This window comes from Ranitomeya imitator, chromosome 6, assembly GCF_032444005.1.
Source record: "Ranitomeya imitator isolate aRanImi1 chromosome 6, aRanImi1.pri, whole genome shotgun sequence".
Taxonomy (NCBI): domain Eukaryota; kingdom Metazoa; phylum Chordata; class Amphibia; order Anura; family Dendrobatidae; genus Ranitomeya; species Ranitomeya imitator.
Window position 1 is genome coordinate 447,959,018 of NC_091287.1, and position 23,196 is coordinate 447,982,213.

General features: G+C 45.1%; 1 protein-coding gene across 1 annotated transcript; it reads left to right on the forward strand.

Moving 5' to 3' along the window:
• The first annotated feature begins 10,824 nt into the window (after positions 1 to 10,824).
• RRS1 (ribosome biogenesis regulator 1 homolog) lies at positions 10,825 to 12,442 on the forward strand. Its single transcript, XM_069731424.1, has one exon. The coding sequence runs from the start codon at positions 10,887 to 10,889 to the stop codon at positions 11,895 to 11,897; it is 1,011 nt and encodes a 336-aa protein (XP_069587525.1). The 5' UTR covers positions 10,825 to 10,886; the 3' UTR covers positions 11,898 to 12,442.
• The last annotated feature ends 10,754 nt before the right edge of the window (positions 12,443 to 23,196 follow it).

The window sequence follows — 23,196 nt, forward strand, 5'->3', positions numbered from 1 at the left end:
ATGCCTTCAGTGTGAATTTACAATTTGCATAGTCATGAAAATACAGAAAAATCTTTAAATGAGAAGGTGTGCCCAAACTTTTGGTCTGTACTGTATCTATCTATCATTTACTTTAAAATACTTTAGCGGCAACGCAATTATTTTCCTGCACTTTTACTGAATTATACCGACTTCTTCCGATTTTTACAAAAGTGCTTGTGATACCGATCATGAATCCGAATGTGCCATATTTGTGCTGAATTTATGTTTGCTGATCATTTTCCGAACATATTCGCTCATCTCTAGTCATCACCCCCAACTGCGGGCAAAGCCGAAAAGCATTACTGCGCTTGCGCCGCTGCACTATGTCCCGGAACACAGCAAAATACTTCCGGGACATAGTGTGGCGGCGCATGCCCACTAATTCTTTTTGGCTTTGCCCGCAGTTGGGCAAAGCATACTGCGCGTGTGCAAGGCAAGATTGCATTGCGCACGCATGAACTACGGAGGAAACCTACTCAACTTCAAGAAAATATTGTGGACAGCGGGAAAGGAAGGGGTGAATGAAAGAAGAGTAAACACCGCCCATCGGACAGGACACAGGGCATTTACATAGCCTGCCAAATTCAGGTGACAGAGTCCCTTTAATGTTTCATTCTACAATTTGCTTTTTCACCACTAGAGGGAGTGATTCCCAATACTTCACCTCACAGTCTTTTGTTATTTTGTCCTTGTAGCTTCTTTGCTGTTATTGTTTGTTTGGATGTGTCCAACTGTTAAAATACAAAATTTCAATAAAAATTTACAGTTCTAACCAAAAATGCAATAAAAATGCATGTCAATATTCACACTACATATTTTTATTGTCTTCAGAAGCAGGTACATGACAGTCTCTGTCACACCCTTACATGCCCAGTGTATTATACACCCAGCCTGTGGATCGGGTAGCATGTATCAGCTGTCAGGTTCCCTTTAAAAGACAGATGCAACCATATAATTAGTGTTGATTCAGCTATCATGTTCCCTTTAAGAGAAAACCTGTGCTTAAGATTCTTACAAAAAAAGGTGATTAAAAAAATGAAGATGATCCCATGAAATAAGCCATGAAATAACATCTCTAAGGATTACTCAAGCAAATGCTTCTAACTTGGCACTTCAAAATTTAAAATGTAAATTGTGAAATGATGAGAATAATGTGGAAGTATTATAAGGGCTCTTCCCAGCTACATTACACTACCCCAGGAGCATTTAGATTTCCAAGTATAATACTCAAAGAAACTATCCTCACAGCAGGCATGTGGTGAATCTGATTCATCTCGCGCCAGTTCTGCTTTCAGGCTGCAATCCTGTAAAGTTTCCCATTTAGATGTAAGTTAATGTACTAGAGGTGAACAGGATTAATATGTATGGTGGCATGTCTCTATAATAGATCTAAAAACTGCATGAAAACACGAGCCATGAGAAAGTACAATTTAGATAAATCTATTTATTAGATAGTGAGAAATCCTCAAGTAACATGATTCATGGATATATCCATAAGTACTTTCCTAAAAAACAAACAAATGGGAGCAGCTAGTACGGCGCCAGAGCAGGGTTTTAACAGAAGCCACAGGCAGCAAGGGACTACACACAGCGCTGGTAGGAAGGCTTTCATCTCCACCTGGTAAAGGGGGCTCTGAACTCGCTTCCAAGCCGGCGGACCCTGCCTGTACCTGTGATCTGGTGCCCTGGACTGCGGTTGCGCTGAAAAGTTTACATACCCCGGCAGAATTTTTACTTCCTTGGCCTTTTTTCAGAGAATATGAATGATAACACCAAAACCTTTCTCCACTCATGGTTAGTGGTTGGGTGAAGCTATTTATTGTCAATCTACTGTGTTTCCTCTTTTTAAATCATAATGCTGTTTTTTCCTGTTGAGTTTTCTTTTTGCACTGTAATTCTGCTGCATGTAACTGTCCAGACAAATAGAATGGAATGCCATGCAAACTCCGGCCATTGTGCATCTAAAAACGCTGCGGAACTGTGCGGCTTTGGAGCTTTTTCCTCTCCACATGCTGAAAAAAAAATGCATGTAAAAAACGCGGTTGTTGTTTTTTTTTTAGCGCAGAATCAGTTTTTCTGTCATATATAAAAAATACAAATAAAATAAAAATGCTTCTTCATATCTAGTATATATACTAGTGCAGCGGCGCTGGTGGTGCAGCACAAACAGCAGCAAGTTACCCCCTTACCACATAGGGGGAAAGAAGGGGAAATAATATATATGAATGATAAAACAATCAATCAAACTTGCGCTAGGAAATGCGTGCAAATGAGACCCAAAAAGATATATATACAATAAAAATTTACCTGATGGGGAGGAAATAGCACTAATAGATGTAGAATTGGCAGTAGAGTTGCTCGCATATGGTAATAGGTGCACTATTCCAGGTCTGCCGTAGGGTACACACGCGGTGAGAGTACAAGATGCCAGTGCGAGCTGTAAATAGTCTGCGTGGCTTCGCTAACCTTGCGAAGATAAGGGTTGCTGGCGGTGGTTCACGGCGTGCTGTCCCGGCCGGTGACAGCCGCCTCTATCCGATGAACGTGTATACAGAGCGCGCCGCGATCGGCAACGCTGAAGGTGGCAGGACCTGCGTGTAGTTCGGGTCACGTGTCCGATATGTCACGTGGTGCCCCTGTCGGCGGTACGGGTACAGGGTCTGAAGAAGGAATCCGTGTAATTCCGAAACGCGTTGGTTATTCTTGGCTCCCACAGCGCTCCGTACCGCCGACAGGGGCACCACGTGACATATCGGACACGTGACCCGAACTACACGCAGGTCCTGCCACCTTCATCGTTGCCGATCGCGGCGCGCTCTGTATACACGTTCATCGGATAGAGGCGGCTGTCACCGGCCGGGACAGCACGCCGTGAACCACCGCCAGCAACCCTTATCTTCGCAAGGTTAGCGAAGCCACGCAGACTATTTACAGCTCGCACTGGCATCTTGTACTCTCACCGCGTGTGTACCCTACGGCAGACCTGGAATAGTGCACCTATTACCATATGCGAGCAACTCTACTGCCAATTCTACATCTATTAGTGCTTCTTCAGATCTGCACCAAAAACTCATTAACCCCTTAGCGACCGCCGATACGCCTTTTAACGGCGGCCGCTAAGGGTACTTAAACCACAGCGCCGTTAATTAACGGCGCTGTGGAAAAAGTGAATAGCGCCCCCCAGAGGCCGATTTTCTCCGGGGTCTCGGCTGCCGAGGGTAGCCGAGACCCCAGAGAACATGATTCGGGGGGTTTTTAACCCACCCCGCATTTGCGATTGCCGGTAATTAACCGTTTACCGGCGATCGCAAAAAAAAAACGCGATCTCTTTTTAATTTCTCTGTCCTCCGATGTGATCGCACATCGGAGGACAGAGAAAAGGGGTCCCAGGTGGCCCCCCAATACTCACCTATCTCCCCCGATGCTCCTAGTTTCTCCCGGTGGGCGCCGCCATCTTCAAAATGGAGGGCGCATGCGCAGTGCGCCCGCCGGCCGGCACCGGGAGAATCTTTGGGGTCTCGGCTGCCGGGGGTAGCCGAGACCCCAAAGAGCATGATCGGGGTCGGTTTTACCGACCCCTGTTTTGCGATCGCCGGTAATTAACTGTTTACCGGCGACCGCAAAAAAAAAAAAAAAAAAAAAAAAGTAAAGTGTAATTCTCTGTCCTCTGATGTGATCGCACATCAGAGGACAGAGAAATAGGGGGATTCGGGGACCCTACAATACTCACCTGTGTCCCTGGATCCTCTTGCTGCTCCTCCTGGCCGCCGGCAGAAGAAAATGGCGGGCGCATGCGCAGTGCGCCCGCCATCTGTCTCCATCTGCCGGCCGGCAGGAGAACAGCAGTTGGGGCTAAAATTAGGGTTAGGGGTAGGGTTAGGGGTAGGGTTAGGGGTAGGGTTAGGGGTAGGGTTAGGGTTAGGGGTAGGGTTAGGTTAGGGTTAGGGGTAGGGTGAGGGGTAGGGCTAGGGTTGGGGCTAGGGTTAGGGCTAGGGTTGGGGCTAAATTTAGGGTTAGGGTTGGGGCTAAATTTAGGGTTAGGGTTGGGGCTAAATTTAGGGTTAGGCTTCTTTCACACTTACGTCGGTACGGGGCCGTCGCAATGCGTCGGCCCGACATACCGACGCACGTTGTGAAAATTGTGCACAACGTGGGCAGCAGCTGTAGTTTTTCAACGCATCCGCTGCCCAATCTATGTCCTGGGGAGGAGGGGGCGGAGTTATGGCCACGCATGCGCGGTCAGAAATGGCGGATGCGACGTACAAAAAAACGTTTCATTGAACGTTTTTTTGTGCCGACGGTCCGCCAAAACACAACTGATCCAGTGCACGACGGACGCGACGTGTGGCCATCCGTCACGATCCGTCGGCAATACAAGTCTATGGGCAAAAAACGCATCCTGCGGGCACATTTGCAGGATCCGTTTCTTGTCCAAAACGACGGATTGCGACGGAATGCCAAACGACGCAAGTGTGAAAGTAGCCTTAGGGCTAGGGTTAGGGTTGGGGCTAAAGTTAGGGTTAGAGCTGGGATTAGGGTTAGGGTTTGGATTAGGGTTGGTATTAGGGTTAGGGTTGGCATTAGGGTTACGCTTGGGATTAGGGTTAGGTTTGGGATTAGGGTTAAGGTTAGGGTTGTGATTAGGGGTGTATTGGGATTAGGGTTAGGTTTGAGGTAAGGGTTGAGGTTAGGATTAGGGGTGTGTTGGATTTAGGGTTTTGATTAGGGTTATGGTTAGGGTTGACATTAGGGTTGTTTTGGGGTAAGGGTTGTGATTATGGTTAGGGTTAGTGATTAGGATTATGGATCAGGTTGGGATTAGGGTTAGGGGTGTGTTGGGGTTAGGGTTGGAGCTAGAATTGGGGGGTTTCCACTGTTTAGGTACATCAGGGGGTCTCCAAACACGACAGCCAATTTTGCGCTCAAAAAGTCAAATGGTGCTCCCTCCCTTCTGAGCTCTGCCGTGCGCCCAAACAGTGGGTTACCCCCACATATGGAGCATCAGCGTACTCAGGATAAATTGGACAACAACTTCTGGGGTCCAATTTCTCTTGTTACCCTTGTGAAAATAAAAACTTGGGGGCTACAATATCTTTTTTGTGAAAAAAATAATATTTTTTATTTTCACGACTCTGCATTCTAAACTTCTGTGAAGCACTTGGGCATTCAAAGTTCTCACCACACATCTAGATAAGTTCCTTGGGGGGTCTAGTTTCCAAAATGGGGTCACTTGTGGAGGGTTTCTACTGGTTAGGTACATCAGGGGCTCTGCAAACGCAACATAATACCCGCAGACCATTCTATCAAAGTCTGCATTCCAAAACGGTGCTCCTTCCTTCTGAGCTCTGCCGTGCGCCCAAACAGTGGTTTACCCCCACATATGGGGTACCAGCATACTCAGGACAAATTGGAGAACAACTTTTGGGGTCCAATTTCTCTTGTTACCCTTGTGAAAATAAAAACTTGGGGGCTAAAAAATCTTTTTTGTGGAAAAAAAAAATATTTTTTATTTTCACGGCTCTGCATTATAAACTTCTGTGAAGCACTTGGGCATTCAAGGTTCTCACCACACATCTAGATAAGTTCCATGGGGGGTCTAGTTTCCAAAATGGGGTCACTTGTGGGGGGTTTCCACTGTTTAGGCACATCAGGGGCTCTCCAAACGCGACATGGCGTCCAATCTCAATTCCAGCCAATTCTGCATTGAAGAAGTCAAACGGCGCTCCTTCACTTCTAAGTTCTGCGGTGCGCCCAAAAAGTGGTTTACCCCCACATATAGGGTATTGGCGTATTCAGGAGAAATTGCATAACAAAATTTATGGTTACATTTCTGTTTTTACACTTGTGAAAATAAAAAAAATGGTTCTGAATTAAGATGTTTGCAAAAAAAAGTTAAATGTTCATTTTTTCCTTCCACATTGTTTCAGTTCCTGTGAAGCACGTAAAGGGTTAATAAACTTCTTGAATGTGGTTTTGAGAACCTTGAGGGGTGTAGTTTTTAGAATGGTATCACACTTCATTATTTTCTATCATATAGACCCCTCAAAATGACTTCAAATGTGATGTGGTCCCTAAAAAAAAATGGTGTTGTAAAAATGAGAAATTGCTGGTCAACTTTTAACCCTTATAACTCCCTAACAAAAAAAAATTTTGTTTCCAAAATTGTGCTGATGTAAAGTAGACATGTGGGAAATGTTATTTATTAACTATTTTTCGTGACATATCTCTCTGATTTAAGGGCATAAAAATACAAAGTTTGAAAATTGCAAAATTTTAAAATTTTTTGCCATATTTCCGTTTTTTTCATAAATAATCGCAAGTAATATCGAAGAAATGTTACCACTAACATGAAGTACAATATGTCACGAAAAAACATTCTCAGAATCAGCGGGATCCATTGAAGCGTTCCAGAGTTATAACCTCATAAAGTGACAGTGGTCAGAATTGTAAAAATTGGCCCGGTCATTAAGTACCAAATTGGCTCTGTCACTAAGGGGTTAAATAAGGGGGAAAAACATAAAAATTGCAACTAAAATAAAGTAACCCGAGAAGATTGTTATTGCACAGATTCTTTGTAATATATATTATAGCGTATCGTTGGGTTCTATGTACCCACATGTAAACGTGTGTGTGTGTGTGTGTGTGTGTGTGTGTGTGTGTGTGTGTGTGTGTGTGTGTGTGTGTGTGTGTGTGTGTGTGTGTGTGTGTGTGTGTGTGTGTGTGTGTGAGAGAGAGAGAGACTAGGGGATAAAGCTATAGTTTGAAATTATTGCTCCAATACGCAAAACTTACCAGTGAGGCCGGCTTCACACTTGCGAGTTTTACGGACGTAAGAGCGCAGAAACTACGTCCGTAAAACTCGCAAAAAATACGGCACAATTATTCTCTATGCCTCTACTCCTATCTGCCGTATTTTACTGATCAGTATTATACGGCTTTCTACGGCCGTACAAAATCGCAGCATGCTGCGTTTGTCACCGTACTGCGCAAGAAATACGCCAATGAAAGTCTATGGAAGCGTGAAAAATACGGATTACACACGGACAAGCAGTGTGACTTGCGAGAAATACGCAGCGCTGTTAGAGAGAAAAGACGGCAATTCAGTGCGGTGTACAGTAAAATCACACTGACAGCTTACAGTAGAATAGGTAGAATAAATGTGTACACATAGAATAGTGAGACACATATATGTATATATATTAATATTTATTCCAGCGCTATACAGCTTGAAAGCCGGTAATTCAATTACCGGCTTTTTCTTTCTCCTTCCTAAAACCCGACATGATTTGAGACATGGTTTACATACAGTAAACCATGTCTTCTCTCCATTTTTTTTGCAGATTCCACACTACTAATGTCAGTAGTGTGTATCTGCAAAATTTGGCCGTTCTAGCTCTTAAAATAAAGGGTTAAATGGCGGAAAAAATTGGCGTGGGCTCCCGCGCAATTTTCTCCGCCAGAGTAGTAAAGCCAGTGACTGAGGGCAGATATTAATAGCCTGGAGAGGGTACATGGTTATTGGCCCCCCCCTGGCTAAAAATATCTGCCCCCAGCCACCCCAGAAAAGGCACATCTGGAAGATGCGCCTATTCTGGCACTTGGCCACTCTCTTCCCATTCCCGTGTAGCGGTGGGATATGGGGTAATGAAGGGTTAATGCCACCTTGCTATTGTAAGGTGACATTAAGCCTAATTAATAATGGAGAGGCGTCAATTATGACACCTATCCATTATTAATCCAATTGAATGAAAGGGTTAAATAAAACACAAACACATTATTTAAAATTATTTTAATGAAATAAAAACAATGGTTGTTGGAGTATTTTATTCTACGCCCAATCCAATCACTGAAGACCCTCGTTCTGTGAAAGAAAAAACATAATAAACCAACAATATACTTACCCTCCGCAGATCTGTAACGTCCAACGATGTAAATCCTTCTGAAGGGGTTAAAACATTTTGCAGCAAGGAGCTTTGCTAATGCAATGCTACTCCTCGCTGCAAAACCCCGGGGAATGAGTCTAAATATAGATCAATGAGCTATATTTAGCTTCATTTGCGGTGAGGCGCCCTCTGCTGGATGTTCATAGATCGTGGGAAATTACCTAGAAAGCTCCCAGGCTTTCTAGGCAAGTTCCCACGATCTATAAACAGCCAGCAGAGGGCGCCTCACCGCAAATGAAGCTAAATATAGCTCATTGATCTATATTTAGACTCATTCCCCGGGGTTTTGCAGCGAGGAGCAGCCTGCATTAGCAAAGCTCCTTGCTGCAAAATGTTTTAACCCCTTCAGATGGATTTACATCGTTGGACGTTACAGATCTGCGGAGGGTAAGTATATTGTTGGTTTATTATGTTTTTTCTTTCACAGAACGAGGGTCTTCAGTGACTGGATTGGGCGTAGAATAAAATACTGCAACAACCATTGTTTTTATTTCATTAAAATAATTTTAAATAATGTGTTTGTGTTTTATTTAACCCTTTACTACAATTGGATTAATAATGGATAGGTGTCATAATTGACGCCTCTCCATTATTAATTAGGCTTAATGTCACCTTACAATAGCAAGGTGGCATTAACCCTTCATTACCCCATATCCCACCGCTACACGGGAATGGGAAGAGAGTGGCCAAGTGCCAGAATAGGCGCATCTTCCAGATGTGCCTTTTCTGGGGTGGCTGGGGGCAGATATTTTTAGCCAGGGGGGGGCCAATAACCGTGGACCCTCTCCAGGCTATTAATATCTGCCCTCAGTCACTGGCTTTACTACTCTGGCGGAGAAAATTGCGCGGGAGCCCACGCCAATTTTTTCCGCCATTTAACCCTTTATTTTAAGAGCTAGAACGGCCAAATTTTGCAGATACACTCTACTGACATTAGTAGTGTGGAATCTGCAAAAAAAATGGAGAGAAGACATGGTTTACTGTATGTAAACCATGTCTCAAATCATGTCGGGTTTTAGGAAGGAGAAAGAAAAAGGCGGTAATTGAATTACCGGCTTTCAAGCTGTCTAGCGCTGGAATAAATATTAACCCCTTACCGGCATCGGACGTACTATACCGTCCGATGCCGGCTCCCCTGCTTTGATGCAGGGCTCCGCGGTGAGCCCGCACCAAAGCCGGGACATGTCAGCTGTTTTGAACAGCTGACATGTGCCCGTAATAGGCGCGGGCAGAATCGCGATCTGCCCGCACCTATTAACTAGTTAAATGCCGCTGTCAAACGCAGACAGCGGCATTTAACTACCGCTTCCGGCCGGGCGGCCGGAAATGACGTCATCGCCGACCCCCGTCACATGTCCGGGGGTCGGCGATGCGTCTCCATTGTAGCCATAGAGGTCCTTGAGACCTCTATGGTTACTGATTGCCCGTCGCTGTGAGCGCCACCCTGTGGTCGGCGCTCACAGCACACGTGCAATACTGCTACATAGCAGCGATCAGCAGATCGCTGCTATGTAGCAGAGCCGATCGTGCTGTGCCTGCTTCTAGCCTCCCATGGAGGCTATTGAAGCATGGCAAAAGTTAAAAAAAAAAGTTTAAAAAAATGTGAAAAAAATAAAAAAAACATAAAAGTTTAAATCACCCCCCTTTCGCCCCAATCAAAATAAATCAATAAAAAAAATATTAAATCTACGCATATTTGGTATCGCCGCGCTCAGAATTGCCCGATCTATCAAATAAAAAAAAGTATTAACCTGATCGCTAAACAGCGTAGCGGGAAAAAAACTCGAAACGCCAGAATTACGTTTTTTTGGTCGCCGCGACATTGCATTAAAATGCAATAACGGGCGATCAAAAGAACGTATCTGCACCGAAATGCTATCATTAAAAACGTCATCTCGGCACGCAAAAAATAAGCCCTCAACTGACCCCAGATCACGAAAAATGGAGACGCTACGAGTATCGGAAAATGGCGCAATTTTTTTTTTTTTTTTTTTTAGCAAAGTTTGGAATTTTTTTTCACCACTTAGATAAAAAATAACCTAGTCATGTTTGGTGTCTATGAACTCGTAATGACCTGGAGAATCATAATGGCAGGTCATTTTTAGCATTTAGTGAACCTAGCAAAAAAGCCAAACAAAAAACCAATGTGGGATTGCACTTTTTTTGCAATTTCACCGCACTTGGAATTTTTTTCCCATTTTCTAGTACACGACATGCTAAAACCAATGATGTCATTCAAAAGTACAACTCGTCCCGCAAAGAATAAGCCCTCACATGGCCAAATTGACGGAAAAATAAAAAAGTTATGGCTCTGGGAAGGAGGGGAGCGAAAAACGAACACGGAAAAATGAAAAATCCCCTGGTCATGAAGGGGTTAATATATATACATATATGTGTCTAATGACATATATATATATATATATATATATATTTTTTTTTTTTTCTTTTTTCTTTTTGGGACACATGGATCATTTCTATAGCGGTATGTTGGTTTTGCAAGCCTGCGAGAAAACCACGCAGTACGGATGCCATACGGATTACATACGGAGGATGCCATGCGCAAAAAACGCTGACACACCCTGCCTACGGAGGAGCTACGGACCACTATTTTCGGGACATTTCAGCGTATTAGGGCCGTAATATACGGACCGTATTTTCATACGCTGAGTGTGAAGCCGGCCTGACTGAGTGTGGAACTACAAGCGCAAGCGTGACCTGAGAGAAGATACATTCTCCGGTGTGGCGCGCCCTCTAGTGGCTGCACGCAGTGTTAGCAGAGCAGTCTTGCCTCTTCTTTATCACGCCCTCAGTCAGCCACAGCCAATGGGCTCCACCGGAAGGAAACCTTTGACCTGAGGTAAGTCACGTGTCCCTCCATGTTGTTTCCTCGTGTTTCCTCTCGCTTCTTCCCGTGCTGCAGACATGGCGGCCGCCACCATAGAGGACGTGTTGGCCCAAGTGGAGAAAGATGAGGCGGACAAGCTGAAGCTCATCACCGTGACCAAGGAGCTGGAGCTGCAGTTTGACCTGGGGAACCTGCTGGCCATAGACCCCAATCCTCCGGACGGTAAAGCTTTCCGGCAGCAGAACCGAGCCGACTTCCTGCGCGCCCTCGCCCGGGATAACACGCAGCTCCTCATCAATCAGCTGTGGACGCTGCCGACACAGCGGGTGCAGGAGACTGTGGTGGCGGCATTACCGGAGCCCAGCACCCGCCTGCCCCGGGAGAAGCCGGTGCCCAAGCCCCGGGCGCCCACCCGCTGGGAGGAGTTCGCTAAGCTGAAGGGGATCCAGAAGAAGAAGAAGACCAACCTGGTGTGGGATGAGGAGCACAAGGAGTGGCGGCGGCGCTGGGGCTACCAGAGAGCCAAGGATGGCACCAAGGACTGGCTGATCGAGGTACCGGGCAACGCGGACCCCAATGAGGACCAGTTCGCCAAGAGAATGAATGCCAAGAAGGAGCGAGTGGCCAAAAATGAACTGCACCGCCTGAGAAATCTGGCCCGGGCACACAAGGGCAAAGTGCCCGGCGTAGGGCTAACCCCCACCAGCCAGCCTTCCAAGGACGAGCTGGGCAAAGCTTTGTACGTGGCCAAGCGCTCCACCGCCTCGCTGGGCAGATTCCAGGCCAAGCTACCCCAGGAGAAGGAGCCCAAGAACACGGGCAAGAAGAGGAAGTTCCAGCCCCTGCTGGGAGATTTTGGGGCAGAGAGGAGCAAACAGCTGGAGATCCTTAAGATTATGGACAGTAAGAAGCCCAAGATGGATGTCACCAAAGCGGTCAACAAGCAGATGAGGCAGGAGGACGCCGAGGCCTCTGCCAAGAAGAGGAAGAAGTCCTTCAAGAAGGGCAAAGGGGGCAGAGACAGAGGGGGCCCCAAAAAGGGCAAAGGCAAGGCCCCAGCCAGGAGAGGGAAGGGGAAAAGAAAGTAGAAGGGGCTTGTGAACTGCTCCCTGCGCCCCCAGCTGCAGGGTGCCTAGGCCTCTTGTAGCTGGGGATGTGGCACCTTCAGCTCTGAACTCACACCTATTATCCAAGTTTTGCATTTACAAATGATTTTTGTACTTTTGGAGCTGATTATTTATATGGTTAATATGTGCCCCCCACACAGCGTGACTCCGGCCCCCGGGGCAATAAAGTGTCTCTGATGTAATTCTGTGCCTTAGCCTGATCGCAGTGTGGATGGAAATGTTACAGCTTTTCTATAAGATGGGAGCGTCCATAACCAAATGTGTGAGGCCGTGGTTTGGGCTTCCGTCAGATGCTTTTGCTGAACGCTGGTGTTCCTGTGCCAGTTTTTTCTGCATTTAACCCCTTTCCACTGTGTCCAATTAATAACTGGTTTTTTTTTTCTCTCTCAAGTCGGCCATATGTGGGCTTTATTTTTTTTAATGACACCATTTATTATACCATAAAATGAACTGAAACCTGGGGAAAAAACCAAATGTGATGAAATAAAAAATGCAATTCCTCCATTGTTTTTTGTTTTCAGTGTTCATTATCAAATTAATCTGACATCCATCTGGGTGTAACTACAAGGGTATTCACGCTGTCAATTGAATTTACTCCATTGGCATGCCTGTGTTAAAATGAATAAAATAAGTTTTCACCCTCCCCAGGTCCAGTGCTGCATCTCCAGCTCTCCATGGTGAGCAGCACTGAACCTAGAGAGGAACAATTGTTATGTGCATGTCAGATGTTAAATGGGTTTTTGTTTCTTATATAATTGTTATAGGTCTGACTTGAAATGACAGAAAAGGCAGAAAAAATGCCAGTCATGTTAACAAGGGGAGTAAAAAAAAAACGAAGAATGGAGGTGTATGTGATGTGTATGCAACACATACACTTTATTGACTTCCAGCAACATTCCTTATCTTTGTCTATAGTTCTACAAAATATGCCAGAAGTAAACACTAAAATCCCTATGTGTGCGCTCTTAGGCTATGTGGACAAAATACAACCCAAGAAGAGTATTGAGACTGACTGTCTCTAAATACTGTATTTTTTTGGGGTTGTATCTTTGATTTTTGTGATTTACAGTTTATTATTGGTATTTCCTTTTTTGTAAAATGTCTTTGGGGTAGATTATAAATGGAACTCAGCTGAAAAAATGGTAAAAACTATCAAAAATGATGAACACATGCATAGCATTGTCTAGATGACTTGCTGGCCATATGTTCTGTCTTTTTGTAACTATTTTGACTTCTGGCGTTGAAATCTATGAAGCGGCTGAAAGTGACCTGACCATTGTTCAGGCGGCTTCTGTTTGGAGCCTCCAATATCTTTTATATGAAATTAATAATTAAAAAAAGCCACCCCAAATGCATCAGATAGAATGTCAAAGAAGACTCTTCAGGAAACGCATTTTTGGCATCTTCTTTAAAAAAAAAAAAACCTGCTGGTTTGCCGTTGTATAAAATACGCTATGTGCACATCATACCCTTTAAATTGATAACTCAAAAGGGAGATTTACTAAGCAAAAGTCAGAATTCAATCTCATGTGGTGAACACACAATCATGCATAATAATTTTAACCCCTTAGTGATGGGCCAATTTTTTAAAATCTCATATAATGAAGTGTAACGTGGCACAGCTGTAGTGGTGCTCAAAAGAAGGTTCCCACACCAGAAACTATATATAATACATTTTGGCACTCAACTTTGTCAACTGCTAGTATTTTATTGCCAGCCAGTTGTACGAACGTTTCGGTCAACGGTACTGACAATGCATGATTTTGTATTAGTCTCCTTATATAATTTTGTTATTTTGTGTCATGGACATTGATTGTATATTGGGTTTTGAAATTACTGCAGGACACTGAAGAAGGTCAGTACCGTTGACCGAAACGTTTGTACAAGTGGCTGCCAATAAAATACTTGCAGTTGAGTGCCCAAATTTATTATATATAATTTTTTCAAATCTGACCAGTGTATGTAGTAGAAACTCTGGAACGCTTCAACATATCCCATTGATTTTGAGATTATTTTTTTTTGTGACACATTGTACTTTATGATAATAAATTTAGGTTTACATGTCTTTGTATTTATAAACATATCAGAAATGTGACAAATGTAAAAAACAACTTTGAATGATTATTCCTTTAATCCAGATAGCCATACCACAGAAAACAATTAATAAATAACATATCCCTAGTCTCTTATATCGCAGATCAGTAAAAAGACATATTAGTGGTCACTAAGGGGTTAACCCCTTCCCGACCTTTGACGCATACGCTGCGTCATGAAAGTCGGTGCCATTCCGACCCATGATGCAGCATATGCGTCATGGAAAGATCGCGTCCCTGCAGGCCGGGTGAAAGGGTTAACTCCCATTTCACCCGATCTGCAGGGACAGGGGGAGTGGTAGTTTAGCCCAGGGGGGGTGGCTTCACCCCCTCGTGGCTACGATCGCTCTGATTGGCAGTTTCACTTTCAACAGCCAATCAGAGCGATTTGTAATATTTCACCTAAAAAACTGGTGAAATATTACAATCCAGCCATGGCCGATGCTGCAATATCATCGACCATGGCTGGAAATACTAATGTGCCCCCACCCCACTCCTCCGATCGCCCCCCCAGCCCCCCGATCTGTGGTCCGCTCCCCTCCGTCCTGTGCTCTGCTCCCCCGTCCTCCTGTCCGCTTCCCCGTGCACCAATCACACCCCCCGCGCTCCAATCAAAGCCCCCTGCACTCCGATCCCCCCCCCCCGCACACAGCGACCCCCCCCGTGCTCCGATCCACCCCCCCCGCACAGCGATCCCTCACCCCGTGCTCCAATCCTTCCCCGTGCTCCAATCCTCCCTCCCGTGTTCCGATCCACCCCCCCCCCAATGATCCGATCCACCCCCCCGTGCTCCGACGCCCCCCCCCCCGTGCCCTGATCTCCCCCCCCTTATACTTACCTGGCCGCCCGAGGTCCGTCCGTCTTCTTTCCTGGGCGCCGCCATCTTCCAAAATGGCGGGCGCATGAGCAGTGCGCCCGCCGAATCTGCCGGCTGGCAGATTCGTTCCAGAGTGAGTTTTGATCACTGAGATATAACCTATCTTAGTGATCAAAATAAAAAAATAGTAAATGACCCCCCCCCCTTTGTCACCCCCATAGATAGGGACAATAAAAAAATAAAGAATTTTTTTTTTTTTCACTAGGGGTAGGGTTAGGGCTAGGGCTAGGGTTAGGGTTTCGGTATGTGCACACGTATTCTGGTCCTATGCGGATTTTTCCGCAGCGGATTTGAAAAATCCACAGTGCTAAACCGCTGCCGATTTATGGTGGATTTACCGCGGTTTTTCTGCGCATTTCACTGCGGTTTTACAACTGCGATTTTCTATTGGAGCAGTTGTAAAACCGCTGCGGAATCCGCAGAAAGAAGTGACATGCTGCGGAATGTAAACCGCTGCGTTTCCGTGCAGTTTTTCCGCAGCATGTGTACAGCGATTTTTGGTTCCCATAGGTTTACATTGAATTGTAAACTCATGGGAAACTGCTGCGGATCCGCAGCGTTTTCCGCAGCGTGTGCACATACCTTTAGAATTAGGCTATGTGCACACGGTGCGGATTGGCCGCTGCGGATCCGCAGCAGTGTTCCATCAGGTTTACAGTACCATGTAAACATATGGAAAACCAAATCCGCTGTGCCCATGGTGCAGAAAATACCGCGCGGGAACGCTGCGTTGTATTTTCCGCAGCATGCCAATTCTTTGTGCGGATTCCGCAGCGTTTTACACCTGTTCCTCAATAGGAATCCACAGGTGAAATCCGCACAAAAAACACTGGAAATCCACGGTAAATCCACAGGTAAAACGCAGTGCCTTTTACCCGCGGATTTTTCAAAAATGATGCTGAAAAATCTCATACGAATCCGCAACGTTGGCACATAGCCTTAGAGTTGGGTTGGAATTAGGGTTGTGGTTAGGGTTAGGGGTGTGTTGGGGTTAGGGTTGTGGTTAGGGGTGTGTTGGGGTTAGGGTTGTGATTAGGGTTACGGCTACAGTTGGGATAAGGGTTAGGGGTGTGTTGGAGGTAGAATTGAGGGGTTTCCACTGTTTAGGCACTTCAGGGGGTCTCCAAACGCAACATGGCGCCACCATTGATTCCAGCCAATCTTGTATTCAAAAATTCAAATGGTGCTCCCTCACTTCCGAACCCCGACGTGTGCCCAAACAGTGGTTTACCCCCACATATGGGGTACCAGCATACTCGGGACAAACTGCGCAACAATTACTGGGGTCCAATTTCTCCTGTTACCCTTGAGAAAATAAAAAATTGCTTGCTAAAACATCATTTTTGAGGAAAGAAAAATGATTTTTTATTTTCACGGCTCTGCATTGTAAACGTCTGTGAAGCACTTGGGGGTTCAAAGTGCTCACCACATATCTAGATAAGTTCCTTTGGGGGTCTAGTTTCCAAAATGGGGTCACTTGTGGGGGGTTTCTACTGTTTAGGCACACCAGGGGCTCTGCAAACGCAATGTGACGCCCGCAGACCATTCCATCAAAGTCTGCATTTCAAAAGTCACTACTTCCCTTCTGAGCCCCCACGTGTGCCCAAACAGTGGTTTACCCCCACACATGGGGTATCAGCGTACTCAGGAGAAACTGGACAACAACTTTTGTGGTCCAATTTCTCCTGTAACCCTTGGGAAAATAAAAAATTCTGGGCTAAAAAATTATTTTTGAGGAAAGAAAACGTATTTATTATTTTCACTGCTCTGTGTTATGAACTTCTGTGAAGCACTTGGGGGTTCAAAGTGCTCACCTCACATCTAGATAAGTTCCTTTCGGGGTCTAGTTTCCAAAATGGGGTCACTTGTGGGGGGTTTCTACTGTTTAGCCACATCAGGGGCTCTGCAAACGCAACGTGACGCCCACAGAGCATTCCATCAAAGTCTGCATTTCAAAACGTCACTACTTCACTTCCGAGCCCCAGCATGTGCCTAAACAGTGGTTTACCCCCACATATGGGGTATCAGCGTACTCAGGAGAAACTGGACAACAACTTTTGGGGTCAAATTTCTCCTGTTACCCTTGGGAAAATAAAAAATTGCGGGCTAAAATTCATTTTTGAGAAAATAATTGTTTTTTTTTTTTTTCATGGCTCTGCGTTATAAACTTCTGTGAAGCACTTGAGGGTTCAAAGTGCTCACTACACATCTAGATTAGTTCCTTTGGGGGTCTAGTTTCCAAAATGGGGTAATTTGTGGGGGATCTCCAATGTTTAGGCACACAGGGGCTCTCCAAACGCGACATGGTGTCCGCTAATGATTGGAGATAATTTTCCATTTAAAAAGCCAAATGGCGTGCCTTCCCTTCTGAGCCCTGCCGTGCGCCCAAACAGTGGTTTACCCCCACATATGGGGTATCTGCATACTCAGGACAAACTGGACAACAACATTTGTGGTCCAATTTCTCCTATTACCATTGGCAAAATAGGAAATTCCAGGCTAAAAAATCATTTTTGAGAAAAGAAAAATTATTTTTTATTTTCATGGCTCTGCATTATTTAACTTCTGTGAAGCACCTGGGGGTTTAAAGTGCTCAGTATGCATCTAGATAAGTTCCTTGGGGGGTCTAGTTTCCAAAATGGGGTCACTTGTGGGGGAGCTCCATTGCATAGGCACACAGGGGCTCTCCAAATGCGACATGGTGTCCGCTAACAATTGGAGCTAATTTTCCATTCAAAAAGTTAAAAGGCGCGCCTTCCCTTCCGAGCCCTGCCGTGTGCCCAAACAGTGGTTTACCCCCACATATGGGGTATCTGCATACTCAGGACAAACTGGACAACAACATTTGTGGTCCAATTTCTCCTATTACCATTGGCAAAATAGGAAATTCCAGGCTAAAAAATCATTTTTGAGAAAAGAAAAATTATTTTTTTTTTTCATGGCTCTGCATTATTTAACTTCTGTGAAGCACCTGGGGGTTTAAAGTGCTCAGTATGCATCTAGATAAGTTCCTTGGGGGGTCTAGTTTCCAAAATGGGGTCACTTGTGGGGGAGCTCCATTGCATAGGCACACAGGGGCTCTCCAAATGCGACATGGTGTCCGCTAACAATTGGAGCTAATTTTCCATTCAAAAAGTTAAAAGGCGCGCCTTCCCTTCCGAGCCCTGCCGTGTGCCCAAACAGTGGTTTACCCCCACATATGAGGTATCGGCGTACTCGGGAGAAATTGCTCAACAAATTTTAGGATCCATTTTATCCTATTGCCCATGTGAAAATGAAAAAATTGAGGCGAAAATAAATTTTTTGTGAAAAAAGTACTTTTTCATTTTTACGGATCAATTTGTGAAGCACCTGAGGGTTTAAAGTGCTCACTAGGCATCTAGATAAGTTCCTTGGGGGGTCCAGTTTCCAAAATGGGGTCACATGTGGGGGAGCTCCAATGTTTAAGCACACAGGGTCTCTCCAAACGTGACATGGTGTCCGCTAACGATGGAGATAATTTTTCATTCAAAAAGTCAAATGGCGCTCCTTCCCTTCCGAGCCTTACCATGTGCCCAAACAGTGGTTTACCCCCACATGTGAAGTATCGGTGTACTCAGGAGAAATTGCCAAACAAATTTTAGGATCCAGTTTATCCTGTTGTCCATGTGAAAATGAAAAAATTGAGGCTAAAAGAATTTTTTTGTGAAAAAAAAGTACTTTTTCATTTTTACGGATCAATTTGTGAAGCACCTGGGGGTTTAAAGGGCTCACTATGCATCTAGATAAGTTCCTTGGGGCGTCTAGTTTCCAAAATGGGGTCACTTGTGGGGGAGCTCCAATTTTTAGGCACACGGGGGCTCTCCAAATGTGACATGGTGTCCGCTAAAGAGTGCAGCCAATTTTTCATTCAAAAAGTCAAATGGCGCTCCTTCCCTTCCAAGCCCTGCCGTGCGCCCAAACAGTGGTTTACCCCCACATATGAGGTATCAGCGTACTCAGGACAAATTGGACAACAACGTACGTGGTTCAGTTTCTCCTTTTACCATTGGGAAAATAAAAAAATTGTTGCTGAAAAATCATTTTTGTGACTAAAAAGTGAAATGTTCATTTTTTCCTTCCATGTTGCTTCTGCTGCTGTGAAGCACCTGAAGGGTTAATAAACTTCTTGAATGTGGTTTTGTGCACCTTGAGGGGTGCAGTTTTTAGAATGGTGTCACTTTTGGGTATTTTCAGCCATATAGACCCCTCAAACTGACTTCAAATGTGAGGTGGTCCCTAAAAAAAATGGTTTTGTAAATTTCGTTGTAAAAATGAGAAATCGCTGGTCAAATTTTAACCCTTATAACTTCCTAGCAAAAAAAAATGTTGTTTCCAAAATTGTGCTGATGTAAAGTAGACGTGTGGGAAATGTTATTTATTAACTATTTTGTGTCACATAACTCTCTGGTTTAACAGAATAAAAATTCAAAATGTGAAAATTGCGAAATTTTCAAAATTTTCGCCAAATTTCCGTTTTTATCACAAATAAACACAGAATTTATTGACCTAAATTTACCACTAACATGAAGCCCAATATGTCACGAAAAAACAATCTCAGAACCGCTAGGATCCATTGAAGCGTTCCTGAGTTATTACCTCATGAAGGGACACTGGTCAGAATTGCAAAAAACGGCAAGGTCTTTAAGGTCAAAATAGGCTGGGTCATGAAGGGGTTAAAGTGTCCATAGAAATTTGTTGTGGGTAATGGGAGTCACATACACCCAACTCATAAGCATGCACCATTTTTTTGCTGCATGCAGATTCCTGCCGATAAATTTTTTTTTTTTTTTTTTTTTTTTCACACCATGGGTAAGGTTTCCTAAAGGGGCATGTACACAGATTTCAAATATTTTCCTAATGATTGGAGAAAGGAGGAAGAATTTCTCCTGGCATCCTCATCTAGTGTGGAAATGATCTGTTTCAGTGGTCATGTGTTGCCCCTCTGCCTAATGTTATCTGGAGACCAGTGATGGGCATAGTACCAAGTGGAGAGAAGATATCATCTTACAGTGGTTTTTTCCCTCCTCTCTTCCTTTCTCACCCAATCAAGAAATTGTTTGAAAGTCTAAATTAGACAAGTTCTTCAATACTTCTAGGTTGTATCAATGTAGGAGCTGGTGTAAATGACAGACGTTGGGGACATTTCTTTACACTGGTGCATGAGCATGGTGCCGGCCCCTGCCCCAGAGCAGTGTTTACCAGATTTATCAGGAGGGTCCACATCTTAAGGTACCGTCACACTCAGCGATGCTGCAGCGATATAGACAATGAGCCGATCGCTGGAGCGTCGCTGCAGAGACGTCAAACACAGCAACTCCAGAACGATGCAGGAGCGATCCAGTGACGTAACGGCGACTCACTTATCGTTCTCGCTGGTTGTTGGCTCCATGTAAAACATTGCTGGCATCGTTGCTTTTGATGTCAAACATGACGATACACGCCGACCTGACGACCAAATAAAGTTCTGGACTTCTAGCTCCGACCAGTGATGTCACAGCGGGATCCAGATCGCTGCTGCGTGTCAAACACAACGAGATCGCTATCCAGGACGCTGCAACGTCCCGGATTGTTGTCGTTCTCATTGCAAAGTTGCTGAGTGTGACGGTACCTTAAGGCTATGTGCCCACGTTGCGTTTTTTTAAGCGTTTTTGCTGCGATTTTCCGTGGCAGAATCGCTTAAAAAAACATTTACAAACAGCATCCCATTAATTTCTAATGCATTCCGCAAATGTGCCCATGCTGTGGTTTTTTGTTTTTTTTCCAGCGGTGGAAACGCATCACTGTAAAAAACGCAGCATTTTCATTATTTTTGCGGAATCGTTGCAATTCCACACCCATAGACATATATTTGAAAAAGGCATCAAACATGTAAAAAGTGTCTAAATCTGCATGCGGTTTTCCTGCCAAGGGTATGCAGAATTGAAGCAGAAAATTCTGCTTCTATTCTGCAACGTGGGCACATAGCCTTAATTTCGTCAAGGCAAAAAAACAAGCACCCAAGTTGGACTTAGCTTGGTATGACTGAAGACCTGGTCGCTGTCTTTGGTTTACTGCCGGGATTTTAGCTTAAATAATGTTCAAAGTATAAAGGTATGTGCTCACGCTGCGGATCCACAGCGTTTCCGCAGCTGCAGATCTGCAGCAGTTTCCCATGAGTTTACAGTACTATGTAAACCTATGGGAAACCAAATCTGCAGTGCACATGCTGCGAAAAAAACGCGCGGAAACGCTGCGATTTATTTTCTGCAGCATGTCAATTCTTTGTGCAGATTCCGCTGCGGATTTCAACCTGCTCCAATAGAAATCTGCAGGTTAAAATCCGCAGAGAAAACCGCAAAAGAAACCGCAATAAATCCGCAGTAAAATCCGCAGCGGTTTTTCACTGCGGATTTTGCAAATCCGCAGCAGAAAATTCCGCAATGGAATCCGCAGCGTGTGCACGTAGCCTAATAGATTTCCAATCTGCAGTCAGGAAGACTACTAACTGTGCCAAGATTGGTTGTGTCAACTTTAGATAAATCAGTAATGCCCATTAGGGTAGATTCACAGAAGCTTATAACTAGTGATGAGCGAGTGTACTCGTTGCTCAGGTTTTCCCCAGCACGCTCTGGTGGTCTCCAAGTATTTGTTAGTGCTCGGAGATTTAGTTTTTGTCGATGCAGCTACATGATTTACGGCTGCTAGCCAGCCTGAATACATGTGGGGGTTCCCTAGCAACCAGGCAATCCTCACATGTACTCAGGCTGGCTAGCAGCCGTAAATCATGCAGCTGCATCGACAAAAACTAAATCTCCGAGCACTAACAAATACTCGGAGACCACCCGAGCGTGCTGGGGAAAACCCGAGCAACGAGTACACTCGCTCATCACTACTTATAACAAAAAAAAAAAAATTCTGTTTCTATCCAGAAAACTTGGACAATTGTTTTCTCACTTGTCATGTGTGCAGTCTGCATACAATCCATTTTTTACAGCAGCAGCTATTAATGATTCACAAGAACTGGAACTGCAATGTATCCTTAGGAGAGGTCATCCTTATCTGAAATGTGGTGGGGCAGGTGTCGCACAGCCACCTATCAGCTGTTCCTGGCACATCTGGATGTGCTGCATAGTGGCTGTGGCCAGGGACTGCACATCTGCCACCTATTGATTGAATTGGGACGGAAGTGCAGTACTCGGCCACGGTCATTATTCTGTGTACACAGCTGTGTAACGCCGCATATCTGGATGCAAATGGCATCGAGGACCAGCTGATCAGCAGGGGTGCTGGGTGTTGCACCCACCCTGACTAGATATTGTCTATACTAAGGATAGGGCACCCATTTAAAATTCCTAGACAATGTGTCTAAGGCCGGGGTCACACTTGCGCGTACAATGTGAGAAACTCGTATGAGTCTCACATCAATATCCGGCACTGCCGCCTGGAGTGTCCATCTGCATAGAAATACAGCGTGTATAGAAATACATGAGCCGCGCGCTCTGTTCCTGAGTGCTGGCGGCAGTGCCGGGTATTGATGCCAGAGACTCATGTGAGTTTCTCGCATTGTTCTAAGTGTGACCCTGGCCTGAGGCATATCATTGGAGCCATGCTTACATTCTATGGACAGAAGTGCTGGTGAGTGTGTGAGGAAACTGCACGAATGAGAATGTGGCCAATCTGAGAATCCGCCATCGACCCCTTTCTAGCAGTCTAAGGCTGCGTGTCCACGTTCAGGATGGCCGGCGGTATCGTCGGAGCGGCAAACCCGCTCTGCGGTAAGCTCCGCCCCCTTTCTGGGACGCAATGATGCCGGATGTGTTCATAGCACACATCCGGGATCATCGCTCCCCACCATAGGGCCCTGTGCTATATCTTGCGGCGCCGCAAGATATACGGACATGCTGCGATCTGAAAAGACGCGCAGCATGTCCGGAGTCGCAGGGCTGCCGCGTGCGTGTTACCACGCATAGTGGAGACGGGATTTCATTAAATCCCCTCCACTATGCTGTAACATCTGGACGCTGCGTGTTTGACGCTGCGTCCCTATGCAGCGTCAAGCACGCAGCGTTTACTGCACGTGGACACATACCCTGAGGGTATGTGCACACGTCGTCTTCAGGCGGATTCTGGGCAGAAAAAAGTTGCCTCATAAAATGGACATAATGCACAACAATGTCAAAATGACACTGCTGTGTGCATGGTCCATAAAGGGAGCCCGCCCCCAGAAAAATTCTATTAACCTTCAGATATGGGGTTAATCTGCTGGTTAATAATGTTGTTATCCTGGCCA

Coding starts and splice junctions, on each gene's coding strand:
- RRS1 (XM_069731424.1), top strand. CDS start 10,887: ATGGCGGCCGCCACCATAGAGGACGTGTTGGCCCAAGTGGAGAAAGAT.